The sequence below is a fragment of the Ailuropoda melanoleuca genome, chromosome 8 (genome assembly GCF_002007445.2).
Source record: "Ailuropoda melanoleuca isolate Jingjing chromosome 8, ASM200744v2, whole genome shotgun sequence".
In the NCBI taxonomy this organism is placed as follows: domain Eukaryota; kingdom Metazoa; phylum Chordata; class Mammalia; order Carnivora; family Ursidae; genus Ailuropoda; species Ailuropoda melanoleuca.
The window spans coordinates 18135118-18157063 of record NC_048225.1 but is presented as its reverse complement, the minus strand read 5'-3'; the positions used below and the strand labels follow the sequence as shown (position 1 = coordinate 18157063).

The window sequence follows — 21946 nt, the reverse complement described above, 5'->3', positions numbered from 1 at the left end:
TGTAACTAACTCAAGCTTCCCCAGATTTTAGGGTGAAAGTTGAGGATCTTTATAGCAATGGTGCCTTTGAAGCCATCCAATTAACTACAGAAACAGGGATGATTAAGATACTTAGAAGCACCGTTGCTACTATAAACAAGGAGCAAACAGACCAGAGTGGGAGGAAATGATTTCACTGTTTCACTGCAAAAAAAAGGATCATACTCTGTAGGCTCCAAATTCTTGCCAGACAACAGTACTTCACAAGCCCACCATTCATCCGAGAGGGCTTTACATTTTCAAGCAAAAAATGATCTGTATGATCCTTTCATCTCATTTAATACCACCAGAGTATGATTTCAGGAGGCTTGCAAGGACATCTTCCAAAAGAATCATGGCTAAAAATTCCACATTTGAAGCTTTCCATTGGCTAACGTCCCATAAGTCTAGGAAAATGTAGGTGTAGGGCTGTCTAGAGGCAGAAAGAGGGACTCGCCGACCTTTATCAAGTCTAACCTTTCAGGATGTTGTATGCAGTCTGAACGCAGCGCAGGGATGGGGAGCAATAGACGTGGTCGATAATGGTGTTGCTCTCCAATAAGGCTTCCCCTGCAAAGGAAGGCAAAGAAGGATCAGTTTGCTGCATTTACCACAGCCTCCACTGGGGCTCAATGCGGGAGCGGGCAGCAGGCAGACCCTGCAAACCCCTTTTTCAGTGGGGGCTCACAGAGAGCCGGCATTTTTCACTTTGTTTCCAACCCGTCCCCTCATCAGTGTTTCTGGAAAAGATCCCAAATGGAAGACCCCCTCTTGTCTTTTTCTTTCCTTCTCTCTGGTCCTAACAAGCAGGAAAATACCCATCTAGGAGAGATCCAGAAACACGAGAATGCTCTGATCTCACACTTGGCGATACAAGCGGGATGGTTTGTACTGCGACAATTAGCTCTTGTTTTACTTTCACCCTGCGCTGGACAAGATCTCAGCCTGTCCTATTTTAGATCACAGAGGTAAATCCCAACACATGATACTTTAACGCTTTCCTCGTGGAACACACTTCTTTCCTCTACTGGATAAAGTCTAAACACCTTAATATGGAGGGGCAAGGTCTCTGTGAACTCGTCTTTATCCAGCTCACCAGCCTTATCGTATGGGGCTCACAAGCCATGTTCTAGAAAGAGAGCTTTTTCTCTAAGTACTTCAGATGTTGTTGCTCATATCTATGACCTCATGTTGCTCTCTTCTAGCCTCCTCTGCCCAGGTGACTTCTCCTCCCCACTTCTGTGGGGTTTTTTTTTTTTTTCTGCTCCCAGAATACTCTGTACACAGTTCTCTTCTTAAATATACTCAGGATGTATGATATTCATCCACTTTTAAATCTGTTTCCCTGAGGGTGGGGGCTCTCGCTTGGATCCCCAACCCCTAGCGTAGGGTCCTCCACAGAGTAAGTGATCAGTGAATGCATGACGTGACTGCATAGGACAAGGCTGCTGTCTCTGCCTGGCAGGTATGGAATAGACCTGCAAAGAACTGATCATCTTCAAAGGATCCGGTTGGCCTATCTCTACTTCCAGCCACTCCAGGCTTCCCTCCTCCTCACCCCTGCACTAGAAGCTGACCTTGCCCCGACACTGGGTGATACAGCCCTCCAGGGATCACGCCTCATTCACTTTGGTAAACCAGCCCCGTGCCAAGCACAGTGTTCGGAATTTCTGGTTACATAATAAATCCCTTTTGAATTGGGGAAATAAACTACTTGTAGGAAAGTTGTAGAAAGCCAAAGAAAGTGTCCTGGCATGGCCACTGGAACCGGTCTTTGGAACAAGTGGCCAGGAAAGGCTGTGCAGTCACTCCAGGACACTTACCCACCAGCCTTGCTTGCATACATCCAAACACGGTGATTGGAGCATCTTTCTCATAATCCCGGAAACCACCACTCCGCTGAGGTAAACTGTGAGGCATGTTCAGGTTGGTGCGTATATAGCGGCCTGGCCAAAAAAAAAAAAAAGACAAAGGATGACTTTCTGTTTTCCATAGGACTTCTGTTGCTGACCCTCACAGCCCCCCATTCCCATTCCTTTTGGGCCAAAGAAACTGAAATGAACTTTCTAGAAAACAATGAAGCGGACACTTTTCCTCTGTTAGAGTCTTGGCATCCACCCCTGCATTCTGTGGACAAAAGTGACAAGAGATAGTTTTTAAGTGAAAGTAACAACCACACACTCTAAAGGAGGAGGATTCTGTGATATGCAAGCCTCTCAATCTTAGACGCGCCACCCAGATGAAAACGGAACCAAAATAAGCCAGTGTTACTTAATGGAGGGAATTCAGGCCACAGAATCAGGACACCGGTTTCTGCCTCTGCCGAATGACCATGGGCAAGACGTTTGCCATCTTTGGTCCCTGGTGTCCCAGTTTATAGAATGGGGACAAGAACCTCAAGACCATCAGGAAGGACTTAACGTTGTAACCGATTATAGGCATTTCCTATAGCATGCAAACCATAAAGGACTCCATCTAGACAAACGTAGCTTGACTGTGCCCCCTAGAGGCCGTGATAGGTATGCCGATGCTAAGCAGGTCAACTAACCACTCACCTTTGGCATCGAAGCACTGGGAGAGCCAGTACTTCCCAAACACAACGTCCATCCTCTCCCCATGCCGACACACAAAGAGGCATCTCTTTTGAGGGCCGGGCTGGCTATTGACCCTCAGAGGCTGCAGAGAAAGAAAGGCTGTTAGTGGGGGAATCACATAAGAAAGTGAACACGTCCGGGAGCCAGGTGCCAGAGGAGCGGAGCTGAGCTCTAGAAAAGTCAGCCAGCGTAGGACTTGGACGGATCCCATAACTACCTGGGATTTAGGTTGGCCTGTCTGTACAATGGGGGCAGTGAGACTCCTCCTACAGACTTCACAAGTTATCCTGAGGCTCAAATGCGATGAATTGCATTGCAGGTGTTTTATAAAATCAGAGGGTGGCGAAGACTGTCGCACACCATTGCTGTTGCTAGGGTTGTTCACAGGAGTAGCATTTGGCCGGCGCTAAAATGTGAAGACCACTTGTGTTACAGCTCCGAGGGAAAGCTAGCCATCCAGTCCTCCCCCCAAGGGATACTTCATCAACAACTTCAGGGAGCGAGGACTTTTATCACAAAGTGCCTGCCTCACCTCTAACATATAGTGGTTAGACCATATGGTTGGATGGTCTCCCCCAGCTTTGACTATTCTTTTTTTTTTTTTTTTTTTAAGATTTTATTTATTTATTTGACAGAGATAGAGACAGCCAGCGAGAGAGGGAACACAAGCAGGGGGAGTGGGAGAGGAAGAAGCAGGCTCACAGCAGAGGAGCCTGATGTGGGGCTCGATCCCGTAACGCCGGGATCACGCCCTGAGCCGAAGGCAGACGCTTAACTGCTGTGCCACCCAGGCGCCCCCCAGCTTTGGCTCTGTTCACACTTTTGGCTCTGTTGTCTGACTACATGTGTGCTGCTGTTCCCAGAAATGGTTCGGGGAGGACAGTTGTTCCCTCTGAGTGATGGAATAGTCAAGTCCAGTCAAAGGCATGCCCAAATGACTTCAGGTTCTAGAACTGCTGGGTGGATCCTTACAGATGTTTCTCTGTTCCTTCTTGTTGATAGTTGGCTATTCCTAGTTTCCCTAGTGTGGCCAGCACTTGATATTTCCTGCCAGTTAGTTGTCCTGAGAGGGTTAAAATGTGGGACAGTGCCACGATCTTTCCCGTTTCTTCTCCTACTCTTCCCTAATTCAAGCTTGGGCTCCAGCCAATGCAATCTAGTCTCTTGCTCCTCAACCTGCCTTTGTCTCTAGCGTTCAGAAGGATCCCCACCCCCCACTCTCCATTCTGCAGCGTTCCTGACATATGCGAGCACTCATCATGTGCCAGGAACTGGGCTAAGGGCCTTATTTTCTTTAATGTCACAGTAGCCTCAGAAATATAACTCTTATGATTTTACAGATAACGTGTCCTCCTGTTTGCAGGGCCACATTATCTACCAGCCTAGACCCAGACGCGGTAGGTGCTCTCCGTCCCACCCACGTGACTCTTCCTAGCCTTACGTTTCTGTGTATCTTTTACCATTTTGTGCCCTTTCTCCCCGAAAGATCGGGGACCCTTGGGGGCAAGGGCAAGCCCTCCCACCTAGCGAATACGTGCCCAGTGACTCCTGAGTAGAGTTGAGGGCGTGACCCCGCCAGTCAGCGTTACCTGAGTGGGCTGGCAGATGATAGTCAGGGGCGCTGTCTCCCCCAGGCCCTGGTCCTCGTACGGCCGCCTCTCCAACACACCATCACCAAATGAGAGCGCGTTAGAAGATGCTGTGTTTAAGATCGAGTAAGAACTGTGGGGGAAGAGAAGGGAGACGGTAACTGGCCAGAATTCATCAGCACATCACTCTTGGGCTCAACAGGGGGGTAGGAGTCAGCCGAAGCACACCCTGGGCGGTGCCGTGGTTGGGATGGCGGAGCGGGGGGGCGCACCCCATTTCTGGAGAGGAACATCTTGTTTTATACTGAAGTCTTGCAGTTAGTAAATTGGGGGTGCATGGATTTCTGTACTTGGAACAGATGCGTCTGTCTCTCCGGGCAGGGACGGCCCCGGTTTTAGGATGCCCCAGGCAGGCTTGGCCCCAACACATGCTAAAGAAGAAGGAGCTATCAATTTTGTACCATTGTTTCCAGCTACTTTTCTGGCTCAAAAGAAAAAACAAAACCACCCCACAATTCCTGTTGCCTTTCATCTTTTCCATGGTGATTTCCATCTGAACTGACGAGGTGGGGGGTGGGGTTTGCTAACTCCATCACTCGGCCCCATGGCTCCTAGTGATCAAGGAAGCCTTAAGGTCATTCTCCCCTATTCCACCTTCTTGCCTTGCCCCACCCCTTTCCCCACCTTAATACCTCCAGCGAGCTGATTAAATACAGAATTATTTCAGAGGCGGCCATTCTCACCAGATGTAAGGAGCTGTGAGCCAAGAGCTCTCATTTCTGGGTGTAACAGTAACTGCAGTAACCCCAAAGAGGTCTCGCTGATGGGGGGGGAGCAGCAAATTAGGCCATGTTCAAATGATTTTGATTAGTGAGGCTTCCAAAAGGCTTTATCTACTAAACATTGCCACGTAAGTACGGTCGTGAGGCAAATCCAATGAACATCTCCTTCTGCCTCACTGAGCAGCGTTCAAGGGAGAGCATTGGAATTTTACATTTCTTCTTTGTAACTAGGGTAGCCGTTCATTTGAGTCTGCTCAGCACAGTCTCGGTTTGAACCTGTTGCCCTCATCTGTTCAGGAACATTAAATGTTAACACAGTGGTCGTCTTTAAAATTCATCTTGGAAAAGAACTTTTTACAGTCAGCAATATAACAAAGCTGACTGGTTGTGAGGCAAACCATTTTTTAAATGCTAGGATTTTTAATAATTTCAGGGCTCCGTCCACTCTCCGAAGTACCCCCCTCTTTGTAACTGTACATAGACTCAGCCCTCCTTCCACACGAAGGTTTCCAAAGCCTTCTGCCTGGAAAAAGTGACATTTCAGCCCTTGCGCCTATCAGAATCAGCAGGGGAGCTCTGCCCCACCTGCCCCAGATGGTGATTCAGCAGATCTGGGGTAGGAAGCTGCCGCCAGCAGAGCTGCAAGAGCGAGTGTGAGTGCAGCCCGAGAGACCCAGTGAAGAAATCAAGCAACCGCAGACGAGGAAAATCAAGTCCTATTTGCAGGTCTGATAGGCGGGCGCTCTCCTTTGCAAACATCACCGTTAAATTAGAAAATTCGGTATCACTGTCTGATTCATCAAAGCTTCAAGGCCTGAAATGTCTGCACAGAGGGAATCATCTTGACATCTTGCTTGTACACGTCCCTTAATGTCCTTCCTTTCTTAGAGCTGTGAAGGCACCGGCAGACTCCCTTCAGCTCCACTGGCAAGGAGAAGGCCAACCTCCTTCTCTTCTTACCTGTCATTGTAATCAAAGCACCCGACTCCCTCTGAGACAGTTCAGTTCTGTCAGTGCCAGGAAGACAACAGCTGGATACTTTATGTTGAGAGTACCAGAGGGAGGAAGCTGAAGCCTGAGACCCAGGACATCTCAAGTACTAGGGGGGATACTGGCACCTCTCTAGGATACATCAGTCCTGTGGGTGAAGCCCAGAAAGGACCAGCCAGACGTAGGAAAAGATTTCCTTAGAAGGGACTTAGAATGGAGAAGAACAGGGCAGAAAGAAAGGGTTGTGAAGGGTAACTGACCCCAAGTCCCTACTCGTGGCTTGGATCCCCTCTGCAACTTCCCATCGAGGCAGCCAGGTCATTCTGGAGTACCTCCTGGGCCTCTACCCCCTCGAGGCTAACTGGTTAGGGGAGAGAGAGAGAGACGATCTGTCTTCTAGGGAGCCTGCTAGAAGTCACGTCTGCTTCTGGGGTTAAGTCACGTCTGCTTCTGGGGTTAAATAGGAAAGTGCAGTTCTCCTACAGGATCACCTCTGTGGTAGAGACATTTGATTTGACAAGCATGTAGGAGAGGACTGGAAAACACAAGGTGAAAAGAAAAAAAGTCCTCAAGCTGATGGCTTTTTAGATTCAGTGCTGTTATATATGTGGCACACTGATCAATGTAAAGTCAAGTCCTGTAGTCTCAACACTCCCGTGAGTGCAATTCTTACCTCCATCTCACCAATTAACAAACGGGCTCAGAGAGGTAATGTAACTTGGCCAAGGTCGCACAGCTTTTAAGTGGGTGTATTAAGAATTGAACCCAAGACTACTGGAACAAACACTCAAACTCTTGATTACGGTGGCCTAACACCTAATGTCAGCACTTCCCCACTCTGAGCAGCCTTGGCTGTGGCAGCTGAGAGTTTTAACTTCAGACGTGGTTCCCAGGACCACATCCTCGCTAGTAATCTCTCCAAACAAGAGGAGAGGACACGCAGACCTCCCTGTGGTCCGTGAACCAGTGTCACTGTGTTTCGGCCTGAGCTCTAATTTGGACGGGAGTGGATCTGGTAACACTGATCTGAAATGGGTCAGCAGGACTTCTGAGACAGACTTTTCTCCCATTTCTAGCCTGACTTAAAAATGTGGTCTGGGCACTGTGCATCAGACAAACCATCTCAGTCCTCCGCGTATTCACGCACATTATGCTTCACTTGTTTTTATAGGGATAACGTGGTGACTTTGGACATCCAACTTAGATGTTCAGAAACATTTCCAAAAAAGTGAATGTCTGGGGAACGTGAGGCAGCTCTGAGCTCCCGCATGTGCCACTAAACACTCCTGGGTGGGGGTGGGGGGGTTGGAAAGAAGAGGAAGGGATGGCGGGGCAGGGGATCATGGAGGAAGATGATGTTCTTTCCCATCTCTGGGTTTGTGGTTTGTCTGCTGGCTGCTAACTGGGGGTAGCTCTTTTCTTTTCTTTTCTCCCTCCAGGCAAAACACTCGCTGAAACCACCCCTTTCTGCTTCTCTTTCATGGCGGTAATAACAATGTTCACCACCCCACGCAGCTGGTGCTCAGAGCTTCCTGCTCGCAGCCACGTTGGCACATGGCAAGAGGGAGGGGAGACGAGCCAGCGTGTGCACCCTGGCGAGATGCCCGAGGACGCTGGAGAAGGGCTGGCTTCGAGCTGCTCTAATTAAGAAAGAGAAGGTGCCTCTGTTTCCCATTTTATCTGTCCAGACCAAGCTGGCCATCTGAATCAGGCCATTCGGAACATGGGATCAGTTTGGTTTGGGGGCAAAACAGGAGTGGGGGATGGGTGGACAGTTACCACTCTAAAAAAGACTAAGGGCCACCATGTGTCTTTTCTAGGTTCTGGCAGTTGCCTATTTCCTTAGATGGTCTCTCTGATCTAGGCATTTATGTGCCCAGGCTGAGGACTTGCTCAGGGTCGCCCAACAAGCAAGGGGCAGTGAGGTCCCCTGGTCCTCGCAAACCCTATCACTCCTGGTCTGGCTGGCATAATGGGAACCTGTCCCGCTGTTCTGGGGAGTCAGACCACTGTTGAGCAATGACCTGGGATGAAGGGTACAGAAGCCCAAAGGCCATGAAGTCTCAGCACTGGGATGACCCACATTTCAGGCAGTGAGATGGTCCCTCCACCTGCCTCGTGTAGTCTCTGATCAGGAACTGAGACTGTGTCATCAAGTGGCGCAGGCAGAGAGCAGGAGAGTGGATCCATCCATCCTTTCCCTCCTGCTCCCCGTCAGCCCTTTCCTGAACGCCCTGAACCAACAGCTTTCCTCCCCCATGAGTTCCTTTCCTATTACTGCCGCCCCGTGTGTCCAGGCTCACGTCTGTTTCCCACCCCCTCCTTCTGGGCTGCCGTGTTCTCCCCAAAGCAGCGGGCGAAGGACTTGAGTCTGCTCACCCATGAAATATCCAGGTGCTGCACTCGTCGGCCTTGGTAATGTAGTTCTCAGGCAGGAGTCCGGAGCAGCCGGTGGTTAAGGACGTGCCATAGATCCAGCCCTCGCTGGTGCTGGTCTGCTCCATTGGAGACATGAAGATGAAGTCCCCGGGGCTCAGCTCCAGCTCGTCATCATTTTGTGGGGTGTAGGGGTAGATCACCTGTAATGTCTGAAAGAGGAAGAGAGGGAGGAGGGAGGCCCATGTGTGACCCAGTCTGAGTGCCTCCCAGGCCCGTCTGTGTTCTGCTTTAATGGCGCACAAATCCAGATGTTGACATTTACACGTGCCCCTGGGGTCTGCAGGCTTGGACCACATTTGGACTCAGATCAGAAAACATGTCTTTTTTTTTTTTCCAGGGTATTGTGGATGCATGCCTGCTGCTACTGGATGGCTCCAGACTTTCCTGCGGACATGTCTTTCTTCCCGTCAGGATTCAGATAGTTTTTAGAAACTGGTCTGTAAGCTCTATTAAGCCGTCTACCAATGGGGTTGGACCTAGTTTCCCCTTCTCCATCTGCTGGGGGAGGCACCGAAATAGACACTTGCAACCCCGCTCATGGAAAGTCAGTCTTCCATGTGGGGGTTACAGATGGTCTGGGTGGAGACACTCTCCTTGGAGGGAGGCTTTGGGACCGACGCATTTCCCTTCATCTAGAACTCAGGGGCTTCAACAAGACCGTCACTGCCTTCAAGGAGCTTTCTTTAAACCTGCATTTGTCACAAAGACCTTGAAAGAAAGCTATCTTTCACAGCCATCGGTGTGTACATCTGTGCAACCAGCTTTCACCCACAAATAAATGGAGACCACGTGTTTCTTCTTTGGGCTCAGAAAGGGCCTTCAGAGCCAACCCTAGGCCATGTTGCTTGGCTGACTTATTTGATGTTTTGCTTCCTTTCCTGGTGTATATAAATGGCATTGGCAGGAAGATACGTCAGAAAACATTCTCCTACTTTTTCATCAACAGCAAGGGCCCTCAAGAGTTAAGGGAAATATTTCCGATCCTACTTATTTCACGTGGGACACAAAGATGGAGCTACCTTATCCTTTCCCGCAGTCCTGAAGTCATTAGTGGTAGGGCTAACTATTCTGGTTTCACCTTCAAGTTTTTAACCTTGTTTGGCCCCCCATTTCTCATCTGTTAAATAATGTCAGGGCTGTAGAAGTTACTGAGACAATCTAAGAAGAGTCTTTAGGACAGAGCCGGTACACAGAAGGCGCATAATTACGTCTCTTGAACCATGACACCTGATTTTCCTCATAGCCTGACCCCTGGACTGTGTGCCTGTGACCTAACCAGCTCACCGGTGTCTGTCAAGGAGACACATCAGAACCCATTATAAAGAATTTCCTTCTGGAATTCTCTAAGGAAAGGCATCGGCAAAAAGATGTGGATTTTTCGCCCCCCTGAGAGAATGGAAGTGAAAACACACAGAACTCAATCGTACCACCGGATTGTGATTTTCCTTTTGCTCAGGACACCCATTTCTTTCCCTATTCTCCAGTATCTTTCAGCTCTGGATCTTTGCCCCTGTTCGCCTCCCACTCCTTCCCCTGCCCTCCACCACATTCATGCACAAACCACCATTCCAAACTAGCCAGGGAGGGTTTCTGCTGGGCTGTGAAAACGGCTTAAAAAAAACAAAACAACTCTCTAAGCTAGGTATGGGATGATGCATCGAAAAGAACACTCCTTTTCCTGGAACAGGGTGGAGAGAGGCACCAAGTCACAGGGGGAACAAGTTGAAACAACTCATGTCTCTTAGATACTCAAGCATAGCATAGTTTTGACTAATTATGCTTTTGGCCCAGAAGTGTCTTTCCTTTGAGAAACTCAAGGAAAGGGACTTCAGATGAGAACTCATTCCTCCTCTCACTTGGTGGGGGTGAGTAGTCTATGTCCCAGGTTACCTCCAGGGAAACTGAGGCCCAGCAAAAGCGCATAGGAGACTGTGCGTCCTAAGCAGAGGGTAGTTAGGCAAAAGGGAGCTTTGATTTATTGACTAGCTAATAAAATAAAACATGGCAGCAAATCTAAAATTATAACCAGTGAAGCCCATTCCACTCACCGAAAGCACATGCAAAAAGTCAGCCTATGTTTGAGAGCTAGCAGGACATGTGCCCAGTTTTGCACTGCATTATACTTACTTACAGGTAAATGCTAAGCATAAAAGAGTAAGAATTGTGGAATCTACCTCAGGGATATTTTTTCTCTCTTTGCACAGGACAGCTGCAGCCCTGCGAGCTCCTTGTGCTCCTTGTAACCACTGAAATTTTGCTGCACCCATGCTGTGCTGTCTATCGGGACCTTTCCATTATCTTCTATGGAGTCTGCACAACAGCAATGGTCCAGCAAAAATACTATCGCCATTGCACGCATGAAACGACTAGGGGCAGGAGTGTTCTAGAAGTGATAGAAGTGACCCTAACGACTGCCGAAGGGGTGGAGCCAGAATCTAGAGCCACGTGGGCTTGGTGTGTAATGCTGTCCTTCCTCAGATTTCTATCGCCTGGCGTAGAGACCCAGCATGGCCCCACGTAATCACGAACACGGAAGACTCCGGAACATATAAACAGGCATTTGCGGGTCCAAATCAAAGTGGGAGCCAGCAGAGGGATGAGCCTTAGATGTTTCCCTACGCCTGGCTTGCCGAGTGCCCTTGTCCAAACCACTCTCCTCCTCTGGGCATCTGTTGCCTGCCTGGCACGCTCAATCAACCCCACCTCCTGGGGACAGAGGAAGGCAGGGGAGAAAGGGGGGCTCAGGTAAAGCCAAATGGCCTCCGAGAGTGAGCTGTATCAGCAGGAACTTTTACAAATAAGAGATAAAAGAGGCCAAGTTATTTTTAGAAAATACTTGGCGTGGGTGCTTGCTGCCTCTTTCCCTCAGTACCAATTGAACAGAATGTGGGTCAGGCAGAAAAGCAATTACCCTTTGAGTTAACTGGAGGGCAGTGTTGATTAGAAGATATTCCTTGTAAAATTCCATTGCTACCTTCCTTCTCCTAGAAAGGTGACTTCTCTCAGTCCATCTGCATGCAACCCTTGACTTTTTTTTTCCTTTGTCCTTGTAAGGAGCCCAGGCAGCCACACCTCCCTTGTTATATTTCGGGCTCATCCTAAGCAATTCCAGGAGCTGTCAGAATTCTTAAGTAAAGATCAAGCCCAGTCTCCTTGTTGTGTCTTTCCAGAAACTTCCATCAAATGACTTGGAGGAGGACACAACATTCCTGTCAGCAGGGTCAGACAAAGCGGCATGTCCCTGACACTCACAGGCCCCGTGCCCAGGCCCACAGCTTTGGCTCATGGGTCGGCTCTTCTCAACACTTCCAAAAGAGTGTTGAGATCAGCTGGTCTAGACCCCGAGATCCCAATTGTTTTTCATATTAAAATATGTCTAATGGAAAGGTTAAAAAAAGCTAGGTAAACTGACAAAAGTATCAGTTCTTTTGCTGTGAAAAACTGGATAGCAAATTAAATACAGTTTCATAAATGTAGTTAAAATTCTAGTATGTTCCATGGTAACTTACATGCCATCGATGCTTGGCAAATATCTGTTAATTATGTGTTCACACAGATTTTTTGGGGGGGGTATTTCTGTATTCTCCTTACCTAAGATCTGGATGAGGTCTTTTATGAACACCACGCATTTATGGAATTAAAATTTTTCCAACAAACTTTTCTATCTCCCATTTATCAGTCCAGTAAGGTTGGCAGGGCAGACAGAACAATGGGGACAGTACACAGATGAGTCACTTGGGACCCAGGGAGGAGGGGTGCAAGCTCCCAGATTCCCAGGAAGTCAGGCAGAGCCCGGAGGAAATCGTGGGCCGACTCCTGGTCTGGTGTTCACTTTACTGCTTTGGGACCCACCTCCCTGCAGCGGTGAGCTGCAAGTGTTCCTGGTTCTGACTGCACCCCTCCTCCTCTGGTAGGGTCAGGAGCCACAGGGACACGTTACCTCATGGTTCGCGAACCGGATATCTCGCGAGAATATGGTGGCCACCCAGTCGCAGCCTAGTTTGACATCAATGTTCTGGGCTAGTTTCTCCAGGGTGGGTAGGTGGCTAGCTTGGAAGTGGTAAGCCAGGGTGACATGGAGCTGCTTCTTATGGGGTTCCACACGGACTTCTGGAAAAAAGAAGGAAAGAGTTACTAGAACGTGGTTATCATAGCAATGGCAGAGACTTGCCCTCATCCATTCTGCCTCCCAGGTGACAGAGGAAGGAGTGCCTTGGCCAGACGAAACCAGTTTCCCTCCTTCACAGCAGCAGAATAAGGGGAGAGGGGAGTGTGAAAGATCCAGAGTCAACCTGTGGATCAGCTGAGAAGTCACGGTTCGGGTCTGCTTTTCCTCATAACGCACTGAGTATCACCGGCCCACCATGCAGAGAAGGAAACTCAGATGTAGAAGGATGAGCTAATTTATGGAGAAATAAAGAGATTTTGTCATCACGTGGGTGCCAGAGCTACATTGCCCTCATGTTGAAATCAAGTCTCTTAGCTTCTGGGTGGCTCTCATGGGGGAACCAGACAGAACCGGACAGAACCAGAGGATAAGATGGAGTATTTTCAAAGTTCAAAACAGGGTTTCCCAGCAGCACTTGGGCAAGATAATTCTTTGCTGTGGGGGCTGTCCTGTGCACTGCGGGGTTTTCAGCCGCATCCGTGGCCCCTACCCACTAGATTCTGGGAGCACCCACCACACTGTGGCAAGCAAAAAGAACTCCACACGACTCCTGGGGGATAAACTCTCCCCGACTGAAAACCACTGGCTTAAAGTATCCAGACTGTTAAATTCTAAGACCCCGTAAGTAGTAAAACCAACCCACCTACATACGGCAATGGATTTTCTCTCTCTTTTGTACATCTCTGCATGGGGGAGATCCCCTTCCTGTCTAAGCTAGAACACTGCGTAAGATACAACCAGAGGGGATGGAGGGAATCGGAGAAGTTCAGGGGCTTGCTCACGTCTTGCGGGTGGAAGTAGCCATTGGACCTCTTTCTGTGTCTTCTCTGGTGTAAGCCCCATGAGGTGAGGGCTTTCTGGGTCCTGGTCGCAATGTATCCCCAGGGCTCAGCACATTATATGCTTTGAGTATTCGGTAGATGATTGAATACACGTGCATGAATTGCTGAAGGAATCTGAGTCTGCCAAAAACTCTAGAATACTGAGGCTTAAGTTCTAGGGCCAAGAAGGGATGGCCGGCCCTTGCACACAAGGAGGCAAGGAGCTGGACCAGCTCCACAGGGCAGGGCCACCCAGTTCTCCCAGTGACCACCAGGGGGCCGCACAGGGGCAGGGAACCCGCCGGCCAGGTCCTTCGGGAGAGCGGCCACAGATCTTGGAGAGGAGCTGGCCCTCCCCCTGCCTACAAGGAAGGGGAGCAAGGGCCTCTTGCCTCTTGCCGCTGCTGGTCATGTGTCTTCAGAATCGGCCGCAGCCCTGGCTGAGATCCGCTTTACGCATTTGTGAAGGATTTGGGTCTTGTGAGAGTTTCGAGTGGTTTTGATAATAGCTACTGTGGGATGAAAAAGAGCCATTTCCCTGAGTTAGTGGGATAGGAATAGGAAATAATTTGCTTCTCTATTATGTTATTTCTCTGAAATATTAAGCTAGGAGATGGCGGGCTCCATCCCTGGGAAGAAGGTGTGCCTGGAGAGGGCCTCTAAGGAGGCCCTGCTTCCCAAGTCGAAGAGGTGCCTCTGGGGGTGGGGCGGGGCAGGGGGCAGGCGCTGGCCAGCTCTGGGCCTCCTCCAGCTTTGCATTCGATGCTCAGATTCAGCTGTACGGCCCACACCCAGCTCGGCCTCCACACGGTCCTCTACACACACCCTGCCCCTTTCTGCCTCCGTTCACGCTGCCTGCCCCCCCACCCTTGCAGGGCCCTTCCTCCATTGTAGGGAAGAACATCATCCTGTGTGCATTTCCTTTTTTCTGTGAAGGTGGAGCCACTCCACCCTGGGATGGCCTCTCTCTTCTCAGAGCTCTGTTCTCACGGGTGCTGGAATCTGTCCCTCGGGCCAGGAGAAACCACTGCTGTGGCATGCGTCACAGATAAACACAGAGTGGTCCCCAGGAAATACCCACTGGTTGTGATTTCTCTCTCCAGGGGGCCAACAGAAACCACCCCCTGCCAGCTCTTCCCTCCCTCCAACCCACTGTCTGTCTGTCCTCCCGCAGGTAAGGCTCTCCTTGACCCAAGTGAGCTCGTCTGTACTTGTAGGCAGACAGGAAAGCTTTGGCAACTTCTCCCATTTGTCCCCTTCCCGTGCCTCCTGCCTCTACGTCAACACACAGCCTGAATATCTCTCTACGCTAATTCCTTTGACGGGAAATCTCAGTTGGCCTCCATGAAGACCTGCCATGGAAAGAGCAAGAAACATCTTGAAGGAGTGACATTTTTGGCAGGCTACTGGGGCTTTAGGGACCCATGTCATGGGTCTCAGTGAGTTCCGGACGTTGGCTCAGTGGATTTATTATTTGATACTAAGTGGTTCCCCTCAACTCTCTGTGCTATCCCACCGCCCAAACACAGCCGTGGGTCCTCACAGAGTGAGCCATGAGACCCCAACAAATGCCTGCATGGCGGGGAGGTTGTGCGGGAAGGAAGGTTCCTGAACTCTGAACTGCTGGAGCTACAAAGGTCGCATTTATGGCTCAGTGTGGAAGAGCCATTTGTGTGCCCTCAACTTGGGTGCTGGGGCAGGCAGCGGACGTTCTCTCAGGAGGCTTAGCATAACCATAGTTGCTGTTTTAAAAGGGGGGTGAAGAGGTGAAGGTTGCTGCAGGAAAGGGCGGAGTTCCTTGTCATGCTCTCCCCGTTTCTGCAGGACCCCGCAGCTCCCCGCCCTTCCCAGTTTTCTGATCAACAGGACCGAGGGCCGTTAGCTCACCGGTCTTGGACGCAGCCTCTGCAGCAAAGTCAGCGGCAAACTTCTTGAGGACCTCCGCGCTGTCTTCCTTCACGAAGAGGCCGATGAAGTTGGAGGAGGTATAGAGCTCCAGGGGCAGTGGGGCCGAGAACTTGCATTTCCAGCGACTGACCGTGGTCTGCAGGGCTTCCCCCAGGGCGTCCACCTTGCTGTCCTCACACTGGCAGGGAAGACAAGATGCTTCACTCAGAGGGGAGACAGAGGTCTGCTGCTCCCGAGCACACGGCCTCCTCGGCCCGGAGCTGGAGGCTGCGGATGCCATTGCTAAGCCACCACTTCTCTTTCCGAGGAGGGAGAAGAACTGCGGCTCCCAATTCGTTACAGATGGATGAGCTTACTGGGAAATGACACGATGGACCAAGTCTTCTGTCCCTCCCTGCCCTGCTGTGCCCCTGAGCCCAGCCAGGATGCGGGACTGGTCCAGAAGGGAAGAAAGGAGGAACGCGCCCAGGGAGTGCCTTCCATCGCCTCCCATCATCTGTGACGTTTCTATTCCTCTTAGACAGTCGGAAGTTGACCTGACTGTCAGACCCATGATAGCTGGGAAGAATGGGGCTCAGAGAGCTGTGACGTCATCTTCCCACCCTCTTTGGAGCGCTGGGGGAAGAAAAAGGAGTGTCTCTAAAACCCTGAATGCTTTTGAGAAAGATCGTGGGATGACTAAGAGGAAGCGGTAATCATTTTAATTTTCAGAGTGCACGGTAAGAAAGAAGGTGTTAGGAACACATTTTTACCTTAAAGAGACAGAGAAAAGCTAAAAGGTTAAAAAAAAAAAAAAAAAAAAANAAAAAAAAAAAAGCTCAAAATAATTTTTTGAAAATGTTGTCTTCATGTGCTCCCGTTCTGCCTCCTCTTGAACATCTCTGGATAAACCACAGAGAACCAAAGTAGATGAAATGTTATTTATATTTATTACGGTGAGGGGGATTTAAGTTAGTCATTAAGTAAGCTCTGTGATAGCCAGGATGATGGATTAGGTAACCATGGAAGGTCCCAGGTTATCTTTGCCATCTTTAGAAAGATCTGGTGAGACAGACCTGTGGACGGCGTCTGTCCATGAGGCTAAAGTCACCTCCCACTGTGTGCAGACTACATTTCTTATTCGCAACTCTCTCATTTCTACTCTTACAAGGGACAAGGGTGGACACTGCATTCCAGTGGCTGCCAGTCCAAGTCCTGACTCAGTGGGTCAGGCTAGTCCCTGGAGTCCTGTGGAACAGCAGTCATGGTGACGGCACATCAGACCTGCGGTGCTTCTGGGCCTCTGCAGGTGTGAGAGAAGAGGAGCAAGGGAAAGTCGCCATGGACCCTCCTCATTCCTTCCAGGGCCAGGAGCCTGTGACTCTTTCCGCCAGCTGCCTGGGAGGCTCCTGTCTCTGACGCCAGGTCACAAGGCCCTGGTGGGGGTATGGCAGCCAGGGTCCCCGGGGGCAGGAGCTGGGGGGGGTCTGTGGCTCACCATGAAGAACTGGCAGAGGGTGATGTGGGGGAAGATGTTGTGCGCCTTGTTCTTCCCGCAGATCTGCTTCGACTGTTGCCAAAAGTCGGAGAGCTTCTGTGCTAAGGGGCCGGTGGGTCGGAGGTACAGGACGTACTCCCGGGGCAGGGGGTCATCCAGGAAGGGGTCGCCGACGTGCGAGAACAGCCTGCCAGAGAAAGAAGGGAGCCAAGCAGGCCTTGCTTGAGAACGATGGAAGGGAAGGAAGACCCGAAAGAGACAGACCCACCCGCCAAATGCTCCGTACCCCAGGCACTGCCAAGGGATGGGTTTTCATTTTTGTGCTTTCAAAATCCATCCCTCAAAGCTCATTCTGCATGCCCGACTCCCAGATGCACCAACTTCTCTGCTCTTTCCTGCCATACTACATCGGCATTCCACAACTCTCTCAAAAATCCCAAAGTCACTCCAGATAAGCTCCAGATACACTCCAAATCCCTTCTCAGCCCACCAGGGCTGTTCCAACCCCGTCTATCCCTTCAGTTCAGCCTAACACTAAATCCACTTGCCTCCAAACATAAGGGAAACTTCAGGAACGTAGCCCGTGGGATGTGCCCCGGGTAGTGATGTCCTACAAGGCAGGTAGGATTTTTTTTTTTAAATTGATTTACCTGCATCCACATACCCTAAAGTGTATCTTTTAAGTGAATAACAGGGGCAGATAATTGTGATAAGGGCTCTAGCTTGGACATGCTTTGAATTTCTTTAAACAGCTTTCAGGAGAAGCACACCCTGGGGCCGGGACAGAGCAACGGGCTTCATAAATGGGCTTGTCACGTGGTCTTTTGGCTCATCCCGCCACCCCTCCCCCCCAAGTCCATTAGAGAAAGGCTGCACATCCCTGCTCATCCACACACACTCAGAGTTAATTATATGCTATTTTCTCTATTTATTTATTTCATACCAACCAGTCACATGCTGCCTGAACACTTCTTCCTCCTGTGGATGCCAAGGCTTTTTGTCTGGAAGAAGAAATCAAATTTCTATTGTTAGTATTTTTAGCCTCCTATCAGCTTTTCTCACTATCGTGGCAAGAGTGTGAGGTAGGCGACATCAGAGCCTCCTCAGCGGTGTGGGGGAGACACCTGCAGCAGGATCCCCGCCCCCCCCCACCAAGGGTCATGGCAAGGCATATGGAAATTAGGACTTGTAATTAATTTCCATGTAATTAGCACTGGATTTGCATGCAGCCTGACAGCCGTGCAATCTATTTTGAGCCGTTTCCACATTAGAATTTTATTTTTGCTTCCCTAAAGGTTGTCATGTCTCGGTCTGTCCTCTTTCCTTTTCACCCACTCCTACTGACCCAGATCCCCGCTGAGCAGTTTTTTTTCTTTTCCCTTGCAGCCCCTTGGCAAAACACGTTAGAAAGTGGGGCTAAGGCCCACAAAGACGTTTACTTTGGTTCCATTCAGTGACTCCCACCCACCGCCAACCACCACCACCACCACCACCACCAGCCGCAGGCTAGATCACAATCTCCCAAGGCTTTTAGACCTCTCTGGGGACAGTGCCACCATCACTCCCCCTGCTGGAGAACCGAGTCAAAGTTCTCTTACTGGAAGGGCAGTGTCACAGGAAGGCAACCCAGTGAGGACCTTGAGCCCATGCCTACGAGGAGGGTGTCTGAAATATGAGGTGTCCAAGAGCCAGAAAGTTCTGGGTTTGTATCCAGCCTTGCTAGTCATCCATTCATGTGTATGTTTGCTCATGGAACACTTACTGAACTGCTACTATTTTGCCAGCACCGGGCTAGGCTCTAGGAATACCATGAAAAACAAGACTTCTATGTCCCAGCCCTCCTGGAGTTTTTGATCGAGCTGGCGTGAAAACATTGATGGTACAGGTAATGAATTACATTGTTAGTGAGTGCAATGAAGGGAAAGCACAGGGAGCCCTAAGGGCACGGGACAGGGACATTGAACTTGGGTTGAGGGGTCAGGCAAGGCTTCACTGAGGAAGTGACATTTTGAATGGGATCTGAAGAGTGTAGACACCTCTGGGCAGGGGTGGGTGGGGTGGTTGTGGTGGGGGCAGACACTTCACACATCTACTCCAGTGAGGGGTATCCATAAGGAGCCTCAAACTCTTGCCCGACACCATGGAGGTGATCAATAAAGGACCATCCCCATCCCTTATGGCCTACAGATACAGCTTCCTTGGAAGACGGAGGAGAGGAGAGGGAATTCTAGTTTTAGCTGACATTCTCCGAGTACCCTTTTTTCAACTGGTTGCTGCACCCTGCACACCCCACCCCCCTTGGTCCTTCTCCTGGGTTCTCTACGGAGTAACCAGAAGGGCTGGAACTGTGAATCCCAGGGGTCCAATCGGCAGGAACCTCAGACCATCTGTGAGCCTGGCCTCTTCACTTTACACAGGGAGAACACAGGGGAAGGAAGTACAGTAATGTGCTCAGAGCAGCCGGGCCACGGCAATGGCTCTGCGACTCTGCTCCACCACCCAGAGATCAGCTAAATACCCTTTTCCCCATGAAAATCTAAGCACAAACACCAAACGATCAGGATTAAGCAATCGACACAGCATTACGGAGCAAGCAGAACAGCGATACAGAAGCAAGCCTGCTTGCAGTAAGACGATGTTCTGCAGAAGCAAGACAGACCCCTCAGAACCCCTTGGAACAAAAGCTGGTGCAGAAAAGGTTGGAAACACAGGGACACACACCCCCCCCCAATACACACACACTCATCCCACACCTGGATAAGGTGCTTAATTGCTGTCATGTTACCAGCCCTGTTTCTTTTACCACTTATTAGACAGAGGCACACAACTTACGCTCTTTTCGGACCCAGGAGCCACATGCCCAAGAAAGAATGCAAATCATGGCCTTTTAGTTTAGAATCTCCAAGGAGTTAAATTCACCCCCCAAAAAAGACCCACTGTTTCAAAAACTAGGAAAAGAAAAACTCATTTGTGATACAATGTGCTATTCATATAAAGGATCCAATTTCTTTCCCCCCCCCCCAGGCCCTTCCCCCAGTGAAATATATCTGACTGAAATTTAATTCATTTTTTCCTTAAGCACTAGGAGTATTCTCTGGAAATGAAAGATCTAATTAAGTCATGGTCCCCGTAACTCAAAAGACAGGTTCTGGAGAGGGTTCAAAGATATAATTGAGGAAGATAAGGAAAGGTTTGGGTGATAAGGCTCCGATGAAAGATTAAGAAAACTCAAAATCTTCTTTCTGAAGAAGACAAGTGTGAGAAACCTTCAATTTTATGGAAGGTTCTCCTCTCCGACGTGCCTTCTCTAGTGAGGGTTAGCCAAAGTAAAATCCGCTTTGGCTACTGCACAAAGGTGTCAAGTCAGATACCAGAAAGAACTTTCTCACCAGAAGGTGTGGTAAAAGTGTTTTGTCTTTTTCCTTTTTGGGGGTGGGGAAGGAAGTTTCTAGAATGCCATTACTAATCTGAAACAGGTATGTGATTCTCCAGGCAGGATGGTGGCAGGAGTCAAATCACCACTTCCCTCCGTCACAAACCCCAGGCAGGGTTCCGCGGCTCCTTCACGCACTGCCAGGCTGACGAGGATTTGGGCTGAGTTTGTTCCCAGAACTCTGCCCACAGAACAGACTGAACATGGGCAGTGGCAGAACACATCTCCCCCCTCCACCCCGCTGAGGAAAGACGGTTGCCATAGAGCTCCCACCTCCACGGCCCATCGGTGGGGCCAACGCCAAGAACAGTGGGGTGTGCGGGGTAGACCCCAAACACCAGGCTGAGCCGGAGCAGCTGCCACCCTCGGGGTGACTCAGAAGTTGGCAGACTGTCGGAGACCTTGAGCGCACAAAGGCAGACAGTATCCCTTTAAACCCAAAGGCGAGGGGTGTGGCCATTGGATTGTAGCCGCTGATTATTCAGATGGGACCTTCGTGGTTAGAATCGGGGGGGACCCGTGAGCTGCTGCAGCTGTTACTAGGGAACACACGTTTGGTCTCTCAGACCCTGGTCCTAACCNCGGCCATTGGATTGTAGCCGCTGATTATTCAGATGGGACCTTCGTGGTTAGAATCGGGGGGACCCGTGAGCTGCTGCAGCTGTTACTAGGGAACACACGTTTGGTCTCTCAGACCCTGGTCCTAACCTGCCCAACTATGTCTAGAGCTCATTCTTAGCAGAAGGTAGGAGGGGGGAAAAAATCACACGAAATCTGATGTCCTGCTAATGGTGGGGAAGGAGCACCTGTGAGATCAAAGCAATGGCTCGTTGCAAAATTCGGCAAGCAGCTGGGAGGACACTGGCCCAGACGCGAGGAAGCAGCGGCACCCACCCACGGCCTTGCTACTCTCGGGCTGGGACCCTTCCCCCCGTCCGCTCTTAGCTCCGCTGCAATGTTAGGTTCCAGGCAGGTCTGGCCCCAGGGCTACGGCTCTGCCCCATCACCAGGGTCCCAGAGATGCCCTCAAGCCTTAAAGGGGGGCCGGAAAGGAAAAATCCATTTCCGGTGTGCCTCAGACAAAGCGGCCTTCTTTCCTCCCTCCTTTGCTTCCTCGCCAGGAACTCTTACCAGGAAACCAAGTGAAAACCAAAAACACAAGCAAGAGTTTAGATCAGAAAGCTACGCTCAGTATACAGTTTGACTGGTGGGTGTCCTTTTGGAGACCATCACCGCTGGGTCCCGTGGGTGGGTTCGGCCCCAAGTGCGAGTCCAGCAAGCTTCCTGCTCCCTCCCAGATTCGCAGGTTTCCAGCTTGGCTGGGCTGTCCTGTCTAATTGTCACCCAGGCTGGTGTCCTCTGCAACCACCCCGGTTCTCTGGGCGTTCCACCATGCCCTCTGACCCCTGGGCATTTCAGTTCCTCTCAGCAGAACGCCAGCTCTACGCCAGGCACTGTATTGGCACTGGACAGACAAGAAGAGGAAAGGGAGTTTCTGGGGCGGGGGTGTTTTTGGTTTTGTTGTTTTAAGATTTTATTGATTTGACAGAGAGAGTGCACAAGCAGGGGGAGTGGCAGGCAGAGGGACAGGGAGAAGCAGGCTCCCCACAGAGCAGGGGGAGCCTGATGTGGGACTTGCTCCCAGGACCCCGGGTTCATGACTTGAGCCGAAGGGAGTCGCTTAACCAACTGAGCCACTCAGGGACCCTGGGGCTGAGGTTCTTAAA

General features: G+C 50.3%; 1 protein-coding gene and 1 long non-coding RNA gene across 6 annotated transcripts in view; one reads left to right on the top strand and one right to left on the bottom strand.

The window, feature by feature from the left end:
* Window positions 1-8886, top strand: part of LOC117803334 — a 39519-nt gene extending 30633 nt beyond the window's left edge. Inside the window, exons 2-3 of the long non-coding RNA XR_004627058.1 lie at window positions 7413-7631; window positions 8750-8886. This is a non-coding gene — a long non-coding RNA (uncharacterized LOC117803334). The remainder of the gene's footprint in view (window positions 1-7412; window positions 7632-8749) is intronic.
* The window catches only part of UBASH3B (ubiquitin associated and SH3 domain containing B), a 139291-nt gene that overhangs the window by 15636 nt on the left and 101709 nt on the right, over window positions 1-21946 (bottom strand). For 4 of the 5 annotated variants that reach the window (XM_034665996.1, XM_034665993.1, XM_034665992.1 and 1 more), the window contains exons 2-10: window positions 17730-17787; window positions 16787-16973; window positions 15289-15487; window positions 12353-12522; window positions 8353-8561; window positions 4202-4334; window positions 2574-2694; window positions 1842-1964; window positions 496-588 (exon numbers count right to left, since the gene is read on the bottom strand). In XM_034665996.1, coding sequence (XP_034521887.1) covers window positions 496-588; window positions 1842-1964; window positions 2574-2694; window positions 4202-4334; window positions 8353-8561; window positions 12353-12522; window positions 15289-15487; window positions 16787-16973; window positions 17730-17787 — 1293 coding nt within the window. The remainder of the gene's footprint in view (window positions 1-495; window positions 589-1841; window positions 1965-2573; window positions 2695-4201; window positions 4335-8352; window positions 8562-12352; window positions 12523-15288; window positions 15488-16786; window positions 16974-17729; window positions 17788-21946) is intronic. The other variant, XM_034665994.1, reaches the window with a different exon arrangement.